At 43.7% G+C, this 13930-nt stretch overlaps 1 protein-coding gene across 3 annotated transcripts in view; it reads left to right on the forward strand.

Moving 5' to 3' along the window:
* The window catches only part of LOC119397885 (nuclear pore complex protein Nup214), a 188166-nt gene that overhangs the window by 116763 nt on the left and 57473 nt on the right, over positions 1-13930 (forward strand). For all 3 annotated transcript variants that reach the window (XM_037665206.2, XM_049416428.1, XM_037665210.2), the window contains exons 23-25: positions 2807-2914; positions 5411-5556; positions 12268-12699. In XM_037665206.2, the coding sequence (XP_037521134.1) occupies positions 2807-2914; positions 5411-5556; positions 12268-12699 (686 nt within the window). The remainder of the gene's footprint in view (positions 1-2806; positions 2915-5410; positions 5557-12267; positions 12700-13930) is intronic.

Below are 13930 nucleotides of genomic sequence, written 5' to 3' on the forward strand. Positions count from 1 at the left end.
AATCAAAATTAAAATTTTTTTTTTAATCAGTCAAAAGTTTGAATTATCTGAGGTTGAATTCTGGCGAGTCTACTGTAACTCATTTGATGACAAGAAAATGGAAACTTTCTTCAGACTCTGGCAAATAGAAAAAGGCCTGCGGAGTTTACGTTCACAAAAAAATGGAAATTTATTTGCACTTAACTTCTCCCCTGTCCCCTCTCCTAAATTTTTTAGTTTTGAATGTGTATTAAACATGCACACTTACAAATGCATGCACAAACATACATAGAGGGTTGTCCCTCCACTCCGAAAAAAATTCTGCTATGCCCCTGCCATAGGTGGCTTCTCCACAGTGCTGTCAGAGCCTTTAAAGCACTCCTTCAAGCAGTTAAGTATGAGAGCTGTTGCTATTCACTAACAACTCAGAAGCTCTGCTTTGAATTTTGCATAGACAGGTGGAAGTCCCTATGCACTTTAAATCAGTCATTGAGCATGTTTTAAATGCAAGACTGTCAGTTTAAGATTGGTAATTGTAAAAGGTCATTGATTTACTATTTTCTGTACTACTGGCTAGTATAGCTGTAACCAGACTTTGCACCAATATTCACATGGTCAGGTTTGCTGAAACCATGCAAATCTGAGAAATCTGGTATACTTTTTGTCATTTTCTGTGGTGGAGAAAGCATTAAAAATTGGGGGACCCTTAAGCTACGCTACGCCTTTAAGAGTTGAACGCAATAGCGAAATCCGGCCCCTAGTGCGCACTTCAACCACTAAGTGCATACTTATTAATGTGTATTGTTACACACACACACACAGACACACACACACACACACACGCGCGCGCGCGCACGCGAATGGTACAGGTTTTTGATGTAAAGCAAGAGTCGCATGGCCTCCAAGATACACGCCGTGCGCTCGCCATCTCGGAGGCCATGAAGAGTCTCACAATGCCTCACAGATGGCAGCACATTATCTAGAGTTTGCTGTTTGCTTGTTGATATGTTTTCCGCTAGATGGACATAGTTGTCCATTTTTAGAGCTGTTTGAAAGTTCGTGTGTGTTTTTAGCGGCGATGCTGCACTATATCCCGGCCTTTTTCGACATAGTTTGATGGCCTCCCAAATGCGCCTACAAATCGCCGAATGGGCTCGTTTTCGTCGTGACACCTGTCGAACAAAATGCGTTAAGGAGACTCCTTCCACTACATGGCATTTATGTAGTGTTTTTTTCCGAAGCAGCTGCAAGTAACATCGTGGCTTTGTGGTAGGACACCTGCTTGCCACGCGAACGGCCCGGGTTCGATCCTCAATGGGACCGAAATTTTTATTCTTTATTTTATTTGCTTCTTTCTCGATTTTTCGCTTACGGTCGATTTTTCGCTCACAACCAACGGTGCCGACACAGACGGCGGAATGTCTGCGACACGAGCTCTCTAACGCTATCGCGTTAAAATACCACTACTACCAATGATGCAAGAGCTGTGGCTTGCTGCATGCATTGATGTTAAAGGGGTCATGAAGCACCCCTTGGGCTTGTTGAAGAAACACAGCCTGCGGAAAGCTGACACGGCTATGAACTGCTCTGCCAAATATTACAGTCGTGCGCGCTGCGTAAAGGCCACAAGCGGAGCGCGAAGTTGCCGTTTCGTCGGGCGCCCTCTTTTCAAACGGAGGCCGGTTCTCACTCTCGTCGGTGGGCGGGGCGTCTGCACGTTGATGTCGCGGATCTGCCTGTTTACGTCGCAAGAGACATAGCATGCTTAATGGCCGGTAGCCGGATGAAATGCGCTTCTTGCCACGGGGTGCCGCCACTTGCCCGCGCCGCACTCCTCAGTCTGCTAACTTTACACGGTAGCCGCACTCGCGCATGCGAATCACAGCGGGAGAGCGATCGCGTTTCATAACGCGCGCTGATGTAACTTCTTAACCCCGTGCCATCCCTCCCTGTCTAGCTTCCAGTGCGCTCGTCGGCACGAGAAAAGAGAGAAAGCGCTGAGAGCGTGCGCCAAACCCCCGTAACTCCGCTTATTCTTGACGGATTCGAGAAATTTTTGCGGCAATCGATTCGGGAGGGGCAGTAAACTCCGATACCGAGGTCATTAGATCATTACTTGGAAAAGTGGTTCATGACCCCTTTAAGGAGGGTGCATAAGAGATGCAAACAAATTCTGCAGGGACTGAAAATGCCTCTTTGTTGGGAAAATTAGACTACAAGGCTTTAAGAGGAGCAAAATTTTGGTTACCTTGAATAAAGCGAAAGGAACTTAGTGGTAATTATGTAAACACTGACTTCTGGTTGTGAAGTGTTTATTAGTGCATACATCTGGCCATTTTCATGCTTGCTTTATGAAAATAAGCTGCTATATTGTTAATTACTGCTGCAATTTTAATAAACCTTGACATTAATGTATTGATTTCTTCATGCAATGGCAAAGTATTGCATGTGAATTTGGCAGTAGTACTTTGAAATTCAAATGCAGGATGTACTGTGTTAGGGTTTGGAAACTGCATCTCTGTCTTAGTTAAGCAGTCTCTGAGCCTCAGCGTTGCTGTGGGCGTATTATCTGCCAAGGCTAGAACCATCGTTACTATCAGCAGCTGAGTTCAGCAAGCCCTATGCGCAAGTGTGTCATTTGCTGCTTTCTACTAAGGAAATGTTACTAATTGGGCACTAGAATTGTAAAGCATGGCGTATATGAAAATATATAAAGATCAACAGTATCCCTTTTTGCTCTGGTAAGTAAAGTTTAATATGTATGTCAACATAAGTATATCTCTTACTACACAACATTCTTGGGCATTTTGTTCTACCTATTCTGTAGGAAATGCAGAGCCACTGTATGAAGATGTGACACCTCCATTGTCTCCCGCACCAGAACAGGGGAGTGAAGCTGTAGTTTCTACTACGCACGTTCCCACCTCCAGTGCAGGTCAGTGCACTTTATTTGAAATGTGACATTGTACTAATAATTTTGTAATGCAATCAGTGATTGCAATCACATGGAGAAAAAAATGCAGCAACTATTGGAAAAACTGAAGTGCTGCATTAACGATCTTCCAGCAAGACATTGTGGATCTTCATTGCACTTCCAACGAAAAATGTGAAGGAAAAGCATGTTCCACGTGTTCATTGCCAGTTTTTAGGCCATGGTACAATACTATACCTTCATTTATTGAACTCTGGTAATTCATTTATCACCAAATTCGATCTGCTAGGAAGGCCCCAGCAATTGCTAACATACCATTAATATACCCGTCTAAGGGCCACACTTGTGTAAGGGCTGTAAACCTTCACTTCAGGCCTAAATACATTTCTGAGAAGAATTACCTGTCTATAGGCCACATCCCTCTGTGTCCCTTGCTCACGACTCCCATTTGTCACTCCCACGCCAAAAGTATGTGGGCGTTACCCGCTGCAGTTGAAGATCGTTATAAAGAATTCCCATTGACCTCAGAAATAACTTCGTTGTATTGAACATTCAAATTAAGTATGCATGCAAATATTTGTGGAAAGGAAAATTGCATTCTCAATCATACAAAAAAAAATTAGGAGTCCTTCCCCTGTCGGGAAAATGGGGGCAAGTGAAACTTGGCATGTGCGTGCCTGACCTTTCTTTCTTTCTTTCTTTCTTTCTTTCTTTCTTTCTTTCTTTCTTTTGCATTGCACAGTGCACTCTCCTAACTTCTTTCTTCCTCTATGCCGGGAATCGGACCTTCACCCTCGTGTTTAGAAGTGCAACTCTTCTGTTGCTACAGGCAACAATGACGATCACGCGTGAAACAATGAAATAGGGCAAAATGAAATGACAGGTGACCTTGACAAAAGATCAGATTTCCATATCAGAAATGGCTGGTCACCAACAAGCCCACGATCGAGAGAGCATCAGTTATTGAAAACAGCACATACAAATACTTACGTGACCGGTGCATCGTCGAGGGCCTTTTGTGTACACCCGCATTTCTGTACGCTTGCCAGCTCTGGGATTTTTGCGAAGTATGCAACCACGACCATCAAAATCTGTAACTTATAATAGAAGCTTTGCTTAAAAAAATTGGGAAGAGGGGGTGGCCTCGGCGGGAAGGCGGGTTCCCACATAGTGAAACTTTAAATGACAGACATTGCCTCCTGATGTGGCTTCACAACTGACATGAAGCCTCATTTAAATATCTCTGCACTAAATTTGCTGTTTTATTTTTTGTGCCGGTTATATGCACAAAAATATACTGATACAGTAGGATCTCAATACTAATTCAAAATCTCTCAATTCGAAATGAATTGACAGCTAATTAGAACTGCATGACTGCTCCTGGAAATGTTTTACGCATTTGAATATTGAAGGCTATTGCTTTTTGTTTGTTTATTTGCTTTTTACCCTATTGTGAAATATTTTAAAAAGAGTAGTATGAACTATTTTAGGTTATTTTTTCAGGGCTCCAACATTAGCATGATATTTGGCCTGGACTTGCTTTGCATGCAACCTCTTGCATTTTGTGATGTTTTGCCCTCGTTGCAGACATTGTTTGATTGTTCATTGCACTTTGAAAGTGTCAGGGCTGTAATGCAGAATGTTGCATTGTACTTGCAATATGTCAAGCATTCTTTACATGTTCATAGCTCAGCTCTTTGCACATAAAACTTGTAAGAGCCACGTAGTATTGTTGGGTATCGGGTGTCTCAGCTTGCGGCTGCTTCTGCACAGAGCTGATAGACGGAGCGGACAAGGTGACGGTGAGTCAAGGCAAATTTATATACATATAAACAGAGGCGTTACATATTCGGCACTGGGGCCGACAGCTTATGGGGCTCGCATTGAGGTGTGACGACGACCTGGGATTTCTTTGTTCGCTGTCCCCTCTCTCTGCGCAGCTTGGCTCTTTTATAGGCCTGGCCGACTCCTTCCATCAGCCCGTAGTTCGAAGCCTCCAATCGGGAACCGCCGTTGGTCGCTGGCTGGAATCGGATCCGTGGATGAGAGGGCTTGCCGCACGTTGCGTGAGCAATTGCCGTCGGTTGCGTCAGACGCATCGCAGGAGTTGCCGGGGGTTGCATGGCACCTCGCTGGTGTTGACGTTCTTTGCCTCAGACAGTCTGTCGATGTTGACAGCACTTGCGTCAGACGTTCTACCAGTTTGAATGCCTTGCCGAAGCAAGGAAGTTTGGGTTGGGAGCCCTGGCATAACAGTATCGAACCCTATGGCATACAGCCATCAGATTTTTTTTGGTCTCATGGAGCACAAGTGAGAGCTGTAGCGAGCTGCACCATGAATCAGCGCAATTATCTGCAGATAAGGTTAAATGTTGCTATATGTAAATGAACAGAGTTGTTTGTATACGTCACATTATTGTCTCTACTTTCTGCACTGTGGTCAAGTTTCTGTAGTGAAGCTGTGTTGTTCTTTTTTTACTTTTTTTCTTTATCCTCTAGTGTCATCACTCCCATCTGCAGTGCCAGCAGCAGGGCAAGCACCAGCACCAGCGCCATTCTTTTCTTTTGCGAAAACCACAACGTCAGCGCCACCATTCGCGGGCTTTGGTGTGGCCAGCTCTGGACCCCTTTTCAAGCATGGCTTCGTAAGCCTCTCTTGATGAAATTACCATCTAGTGCTTCTGTCAATGAAACAATGTTCACTTTCTCTCTTCTGCACGCTGTATGACCACAAACATTTTACTGCATAAGCTGTTAACAACAGCTGATTTTGGTGGCGTAGTTGTCCACTGCCACCGGTGTTCGTCGCAGCTATTGTGCACAATGAGGGAAAAAAAAACAAGGTATGGGTGGTAATAGAACCCAGGCACTGTGTTTGGCAGCCGAGTATTCTACCACAGAGTCACGATGCCAGTGCTAGAAACTTATTCCCAAAAACACCCTTTACAGGCATTATGTCGGGTGAGAAATCATGTTAACAGATCTAATATTGCATAACAGAAGAGTAAGCTCACACCAGGCATCACACAATGTGAATTACAAAGGGCTCAGCCATAGCTCATCATCATCATCAGCCACAGTATAAACAAAGTGCGCAGCTAAGTAGGTGCGCGTATTGCCTTACAAACGCATAGTTGGTATCTCGCTACTTTCACATAATGACAGTGGGTATTTCCCTACTTCACGAATGACGATGATTATTGCATAATGGGCACCTTGCAACTGTACTTGCAGCAGTCGCCCTAAAAGAGTTCACAATGGGCTCTATGAAGGCTGCTCCTCCAGCTTGTGCTGTGACTGTGCTGCATGTTCCAGTGAGGCCTAGCATTTTTTGTTAGCTTCTAACAAGCAAGGACGACAGAGGCTTCAAGTAACAACAAACAACAACAATTTATTTAAAACTACTGATCATTCGGAAAGGGCAGCCCAGGGACTCGGGACAGCGAGGTGAAAACCATGACCTCGGCTAGCAGCAGTCGGCCAGTGCAGGTGGCAGCGTCTATCCTTCCCGGCAGCCAAGGAACCTCTCCCTGGCGCAGGCTGCCCTTTTTAAACCATGCAGGTGGGCCACGTGCACCGCCACTGCGCAGCACGTGGAACACTCTCTAGGTAGCCAGTGTGCGTGGTTCCCACAGTTTATATGCAATGAGCTCATAAGGTCTGTGTGCATTTAGATCAGTGTAGGATCGCATTCAATGAAAGAATAATGACTGGCATGTTGACTTGGAAAAAAGAAAGGCACAAACAGTGGGGCTGCTTCTGACCCTATGCCCAAGGATAAGATCTCCAAAGAGCACTCGAGGTTGAACAAAACATCAGAACTGGTAGGGTTTGTTTACAGATGAATGCTAGACATCACCAGTAAGCTCTTTTATGTACTTACCATTGCTGCCTGTCTGACCTGCCTTTCTTCTGGCGATGGTTGTGTAAGGGGTTATGTTGTACTAAGGCTATGAAATGCTTTGTAACTGAACATATCTGAATACAGTTATTTTTACGAGCAAGTGTTGCTATTAAAGGGACCGACAACCGCTCAGAACACGAATTGAGATAACCCCACTAATAGAAGGATTGTCTATTGTACTGTCTAAAATGAGCCCTGTTTTTCTCATTATACGCAGATTTACATTTTTGTTTCTTCACTCAAAATTACTTTTGGCACCTCTAGCGGCAAAAAAGTGAATGTGCACATGTACCTATCATGTGACCCTTTTACTGGTGTACGCTGTTAATTGTCTGTATTAGTGTTGAAATGCAGCACACTTTTTATTATAATCTTTTCTGACGTAAAACGTGCAGATATGCATTCGTTCGCACTGAGCAGAACAGTGGCGCCGCCGCCTTCGCTTGACGTATGACCCGACGCTCATGAGCGGCAGCATGAACGTTGTTAGCTGAGGGCCTAGCGGCACCTGCCGACGTGTTGGAAAAGTACGAAGAGCACCTCGCAGCCTCCGAGATTACCTTCGGCGACGCGTTGCTGGAACTAATCGCAGAGGCCAGGAGCGTCTAGCTCGCAAGGCGGTAAAGGAGCCTCACATGACGACGAGCGTTCAGAAACCTTATTCTACCTGCTTTTTGTATTAAAAAATGGTTGAAAATGTCAATCTGAAGGTTTTTAACCACAGTTTCACTCACTCCTGTGAAAGCAAAACCTTCAGCATAATGTGAGGAAGGTTATTGGAATCGCTATCGCTTCACAGCGTTGCTGGAGGACATCTACATGTTTAAGAAGGGTAAAAGTGCACTGAAGACGAACACACAATGAAGGCACACACATGCACACATATAGCGCTTTCTGCGTGTGTGTGCCTTCATTGTGTGTTCGTCTTCAGTGCGCTTTTACCCTTTTTAAACATGGAAATGCCAACATGCCCAATTTACCACCTTGGAGGACATCTATGTACAGTTCAGGGGCTTTTCAGATTGAAAAATACTGCTAATAAAATAACGACGCGCTTTTGGGATTAACCGCTGCAGGTGCAAACACTATGAAGGGTGAGCTTTCTGTTGCGCCTTAAAAACTGGGTCGAGAAAAATCAGTTGTCGGTCCTTTTAAAGGGACACTAAAGGCAAATAACAATTTATGTGAAAGTGAAAAGTCAATGTGTGAGAACGTCTAAAATGTCAATATTATCAACAGCAGTGCTCTACTAATCGAGAAATTAAGGCAAATGTAGGACACAATATGTGCAACAAGTGGGACATTTTGGAAATGATCCCAATGACGTCAGGAGTCCCGAGTACAATTAACCACTAGTAATCAAACTAGTTGCGATAAAAAAAGAATGTTCCGTGCATCACAGGAAGTAATAAAATGCTGCTTGTTCGTTTCGGTTTGATTCATGTAAAAAAGAACCTCTTGGCGTTACCATGGGGAACGGCGTGAGTGGTTCAAAAGTTCCGTTTTCGCCGAGCTGCGCTTCGCTCACGTGGTCGCGTCTCAGTGGTAGTTTCGGTATCGTGTACTGCTGCATGTGCTTGGCTCTCGCTATTTTTGCACTGTTGATACTCTACTTCTGCTGCTGGCCAAGCTAAGCTCCATTACAGTGAACTATATAGTTTTGGAGTGGCCCGTGGCTGCATCTTGACAAGGTTGATGGCTGCTGTTGCGCAAGAAACCGTAGCGTCGGTAGCCAGGCAGTAAAGGTGGGCAATGTTGGGCATGGCAACTGCTATGTCGGAAGGTCCGTTCAGGCGGGTGATTTGAAGTGCGCTAACACCGTGCGAACCACTAAAACATGATTTTCTTTCAAAATAAGCATTTCCTTGGCACGAAACAAGCACTGCGAGGTTTCTGCAAAGCTATTTCAACGATCAACGTCGACTTTATATTTCCCTTTAGTGTCCCTTTAAGCAACATGCCTTGAGAAATAATTTTAAGACTGTAGCTCTTCCAAAATTGCAGCGAGTCCCCTTTCCAATTGAACTTTCTGTTAAAGCTCCAGTGGAAATTAAGGAAGCTGGCATCAAAGACCGCAGCCTAATGATGAAGGCTTTTGACAGCCATTGCAGTGACATTTATCTTTGTAACAGATTTACCCGTGCATTGCGGTTGCTGCAAGTGTGAGCCTGGGTTTTCCAGTGTATCCATTCTTGGAAAGAGTAATGAGACCTAAACGCGTGAAATTATGGAAGTATACTACATTAAAAAGCAGAGAGATATGTGTGTAAGTGACGCGTCTGTTGTTCTGCGTGGTGGTGAATTTAGTTTCTTCGAATCTTTTTTCGATTAAGTCGTTTTTGTCATTCTTGTTGCGTGTATTTTGACGAGCATGTGAGGCGATGTGTGCGCACATGGTTGCTACGGCTATATATGTCGCTGATGTTCTGAGAATAAAGTTAGTTGCAAGTGACGCCCTTGTCTGTTCTGTCTTAAATTCTTCCTCGATGGTATGCGTCTTTTTTGTATTTCAGTAAGCATGCACCAACTAGCCCAACAACTTAACCTTTGCATAAGGTGTGAGCTTCACCCACTACAGGGAGCTGGGAAAAATAAGCGGACAAAAATCTTGAAAAAGTAAAATCATATTTGACAAAAGGAGTGTGTTCTATATGCTGCATAAATTTCATGCAGTTGCTTCCTATTACAGTGAAACCTCAGTGATACGATCACTGCTCATACGAATTTCGGGGTGATACGAATTTTTCGTTGGTCCCGGCCAAGGCCCATTGGCCTGCAGAGTAATGGAGTGTGGTTCTTGCGAACCGATTTTCACCCAGCGACGTTTCATACGAACGTACGCTACAACCCAGGTACGTAGAGGTGCTGCCCGCGCTGTCGCGGAAGACGCGCCAAGCACGTGCGAGCGCGGGAACGCAAGCGTGGGCATGCGCGCCGCACCGCCAAATTGTCAGAGTCAGTGTGAGAAAAACACTTTAAAGGTGAACAAGGACCGAAAGAAGGCGAGGACGGTATTGGCAAAGGAGTCAGGCCTGACAACGTCAACATACGCGACCGTTGAAGTCGCACTTGTGCAGGCACGGTCGTAAATCTCCCAAAAAACATCCCCAACACCTATGCGATAACAAAACCAGAACACAGGACCGTGGTTCTGTAATTTTGTGGCCTTGATCCATCGTGTCAAAGCGCTTCTTCTGTTACTTTTGCTGCAGTACTGCGGTGTCATGCAAAAAGCATACTAAAATTTGGAAGGGGCTACTGCTGTCACGGGTCACAACGCACCTCGTCCATTAATTAAATACGCGCGTACGGACCGTATATTTACGAGTGCTGGTATGATTGCCGACATCTAAAAACTTCACTGACAATCATTCAGGGTTCTTCCTGACGTTGCTGCGGCCCTGAAAAACAATAAATGAAAATGTACTCCAGCTTTCTTTTGTTGCATGCTAATTTTCCGTGCTCTCTGGTGATACGAATTTCGGATGATACGAATATTTTTGGCGGTCCCGTGAGATTCGTATCAACGAGGTTTCACTGTAATGAAAATGAATCTCCAATACACATTGCCTCATTATTTTACTTTTTTTTTTGCACTGAAGCTATTTGCTGTACTTGTTCTTCATTCCTGCTGAGCTGGAACGCCCATTTAATGCTTGTCTCATTCGGGATGCTTTCTTAAAGGGGCCCTGCAACACTTTTCCAAGTAGCCATGGAATGGCTTCATTAAAGGAGCTTATTTCCTCATGAATTGACCACCGCAAAAATTTTTAGAATACATCCAGTACGAGCAGGGTTTTAAAGATTTGTCGCACGGTGTAATTGCTTTCTCTCTTCTCTTGTCCTGACGAAAGCACTGGAAGCTAAGCAGGGAAGGGTGGCACGGGGAAGATAGAATGTCACACACACCTCGTGATTTTGAGCACTTTTTCATTTTTTTTTTCTTCGAACGTGCAACGTACTTTCGGCGCAATCCTTCTTGTCAAGAGAAGAGGAAGCGCTTTTTAGCTGACTTTGAGAATCTATTGTAAATCCCAGGCCGCATACTGCACTATAATGTTTGGCTCGCGTGTTCTCGGGAGCCTCGACTACCGATCGGCAGCGTTTTCTGACCATGCAGAAAAAGTGTTGCAGGTAGTGATGCAGAACTATCGATGGTACTATCGATACTATCGATAGCTGTGTCACTATCGAACTATCGATGGTGAAAAATACTATCGATAGCGCTATGAATAGTAAAAAATTCGATGGTACTATCGATACTATCGATAGCTGTGTCACTATCGAACTATCGATGGTGAAAAATACTATCGATAGCGCTATCAATAGTAAAAAATTCGATGGTACTATTGATAGTATAAAATCAACAGCGCGGACTCACTGCAGAATAAACTTGGTTCCCCGCGCGCGTGGTACATAGTGGAGCAGGCTGAAGGGCAAGAAAGTTGACATGATTGTGTTCTTAACCAGAGTGCTTTGCTGACACATGATCATAAAGCCAAACTGTTCAGCTGTAGCGGATAGGAAGACGTTACATGTGGTGGGACTGTGTGGCTTCAAAATGATATTGCATTTTACGATTTCAAAATAAAAAAAAAATATATCAAGAAGAGTATTGTAAGGTATACGAATTTATTGATGGATATTTTCCACCATTTTCACTGCGGAGATAATTAATTTTTCTGCCAGAAAATGCTCATAAATTAAGCGAATCTGGTAGCAGTCTATCGCAAATATTTTCGCAATATGGTCGGCCAGCAATCGCATCATTATTCACACCACTATCGATAGTATTGTCACGTGGTTGTGACGGTAAAGAATGCTGCAGCAAGACTGGGAAATACGGAGATCTTTATTTGGGCGAACTTGTGCCCAGAAAATCAAAACTCAAAATAGAAGCGATACATGCTGCGCACTGATAGCGGCGGGAGCAGTCGTCAGCCGTTGAGAAATCTGATCATCGGTGGAACGCGTCGTCCTTTATACATCAGTCATCAAACCTTCTGGCGTTATCGCTGGTGCTCGCATAACCTCTCGAATAAACTTCGCTATTCGCGTCCGGCGCGTAATCTTAACAGAATGATCTCAAGCAATTGTTAAGCTTCTCAAAGTTTACGGCGCGGTCTGCGTCAAACGTTGGTAACAGTCTTTGTGGGTGAAACCCGAAAACGTCAAAACAAAGCAATAAACACGCGTGGCAGTAATATCGCTATAGCAATATTAACGATGGTACTACCGATTGCACTATCAATAGTTTGTCGATAGTAGCACTATCGATAGTTTCAAAGAAACTACCGATAGTATCGATAGTTTCAAAGAAACTATCGATACTATCGATAGTCAATTTACCGATAGTTCTGCATCACTAGTTGCAGGGCCTCTTTAAACCTTTTCCCTGTGGAGGAATGCAGTGAGACCCCACACTTACATCTGTGCTTTTATTTTCGTATAGGACCAGCAAGGCACAACACCTGTGAAGTCACTGTTCGGCAATACCAGTGTGTCGTCAGTGTCATCTGCTGCAGCAGCCTTCAATTTTACCCTGTCATCTGCCAAAGACAAGCCCACAACTGGTACACCTACAACTGGTAGTGTCTTTGCACCACTTCAATCCAAGGTTGCTGGCTCTGAGGACATGCACTTCCCATCTGGTGCAGCACTGCCTTCCAAAGACAATTCTGTGAAAGATGCTGCAAAGCCCCAACTGTCATTTCTTCCATTTGGGTCATCTGGCTTAAAGCAGTCTGCGGCCAGCAGCGCTGGTATCTCTGGGACACAGGTGACTGTTTCCACGTCACCATTCCAGCCAATTTCATCCGTAGCAAGTCAGCCGGAAAGTCTCAACCTCACAGCCACCACTACTTTTCCTGCTGTTGTGTCAGAAGTGAGTGAAATAAAATTGCCAAAGGCTGCGAATGCCATCAATGGGTTTACTTGCTCAGCCTATCAGAAGCTTTATCTTGGGAGCTTTCTGCTAACTGCATGAAAACTTGGAAATAATATTGTTTAGCATCTGCAAAGCCAGTTTGATGGAACTTGTTGCATTTAAAAAAGAACACTAAAATTTTCCAGTTGTTGGGAATTAACTTTTTAATAGGTCAATATATATATATATATATATATATATATATATATATATATATATATATATATATATATATATATATATATATATATATGCACACACCTTTTGGGTCATCTGAAGTGAGAGTGAGGAGCACTGATATTAATGCGGTTATGAAATAAATGGATAAATTGTGAGTACAACTCTTGCAGAACTTGTTCTACCAAGTCATATTTGATATCTCAAAAGATGCAGCTTGCATAATTGTGATACTATCTGTTAGTGGTGCTGAGATGCAGAGTTGTAACTCTGCGTTTTAAAATTTAATATTTTCCCATTTTCAACTACCTTAAAGGGACACTAAAGAGCAAAACAATTTTTCTCGCATTAGTAAAGTAGTCTTCCACGATACCAAAAACACCACCCTTGCTGTGAGAAGACGCTTAATAAGCAAGAAAACACGCAAAAAGAAAATACAGGTGGCGACGCCACCTTGGAATTCCCGCACCATTTTCCGTGATGTCACATATTTTTGACGGCGCCTGCTTGGGCCTACGTAATTCCTAATCGTTTAAATCGAAGTACATTGTCCTCTGAGGGGGCCAGAGACTTGACATAACGAGTTTGTGGAAATTTCGTCGAGCCAGTGGCGCCAAAATACGTTAAATGCTCCTTGAAACCTTTTACGTCACGAATTACAAAGTTCGGCGCGAAATTTAAAAATGAAACTTTGAACTTGGTTTTCTCCTCTTAATAATAAGCCTATGGTGGTGAAATAAACTACACAAGAGTTCTCTGAACACACTTTATCAATCTAAACCAATTTATTGTTTCTCTTTAGTGTCCCTTTAAGATACCACGGAAGTGCCTACCCTCTTTCACTGAAAATTGGGTTAATCTAGATATGGGCGCTTGTCCCGTCAAAGCGGTAAAAATCAAGGTGGCAGCAAACAAAAAACTTCGAGGCAGTGCTACGGTGGCTATGGAATCGAAGAAAGCATGTTTATTTTAAAATGGTAAATGATGGGGCATACTTGTGCTGACTCATCGT

Source organism: Rhipicephalus sanguineus, chromosome 1, assembly GCF_013339695.2.
Source record: "Rhipicephalus sanguineus isolate Rsan-2018 chromosome 1, BIME_Rsan_1.4, whole genome shotgun sequence".
Classification (NCBI taxonomy): Eukaryota; Metazoa; Arthropoda; class Arachnida; order Ixodida; family Ixodidae; genus Rhipicephalus; species Rhipicephalus sanguineus.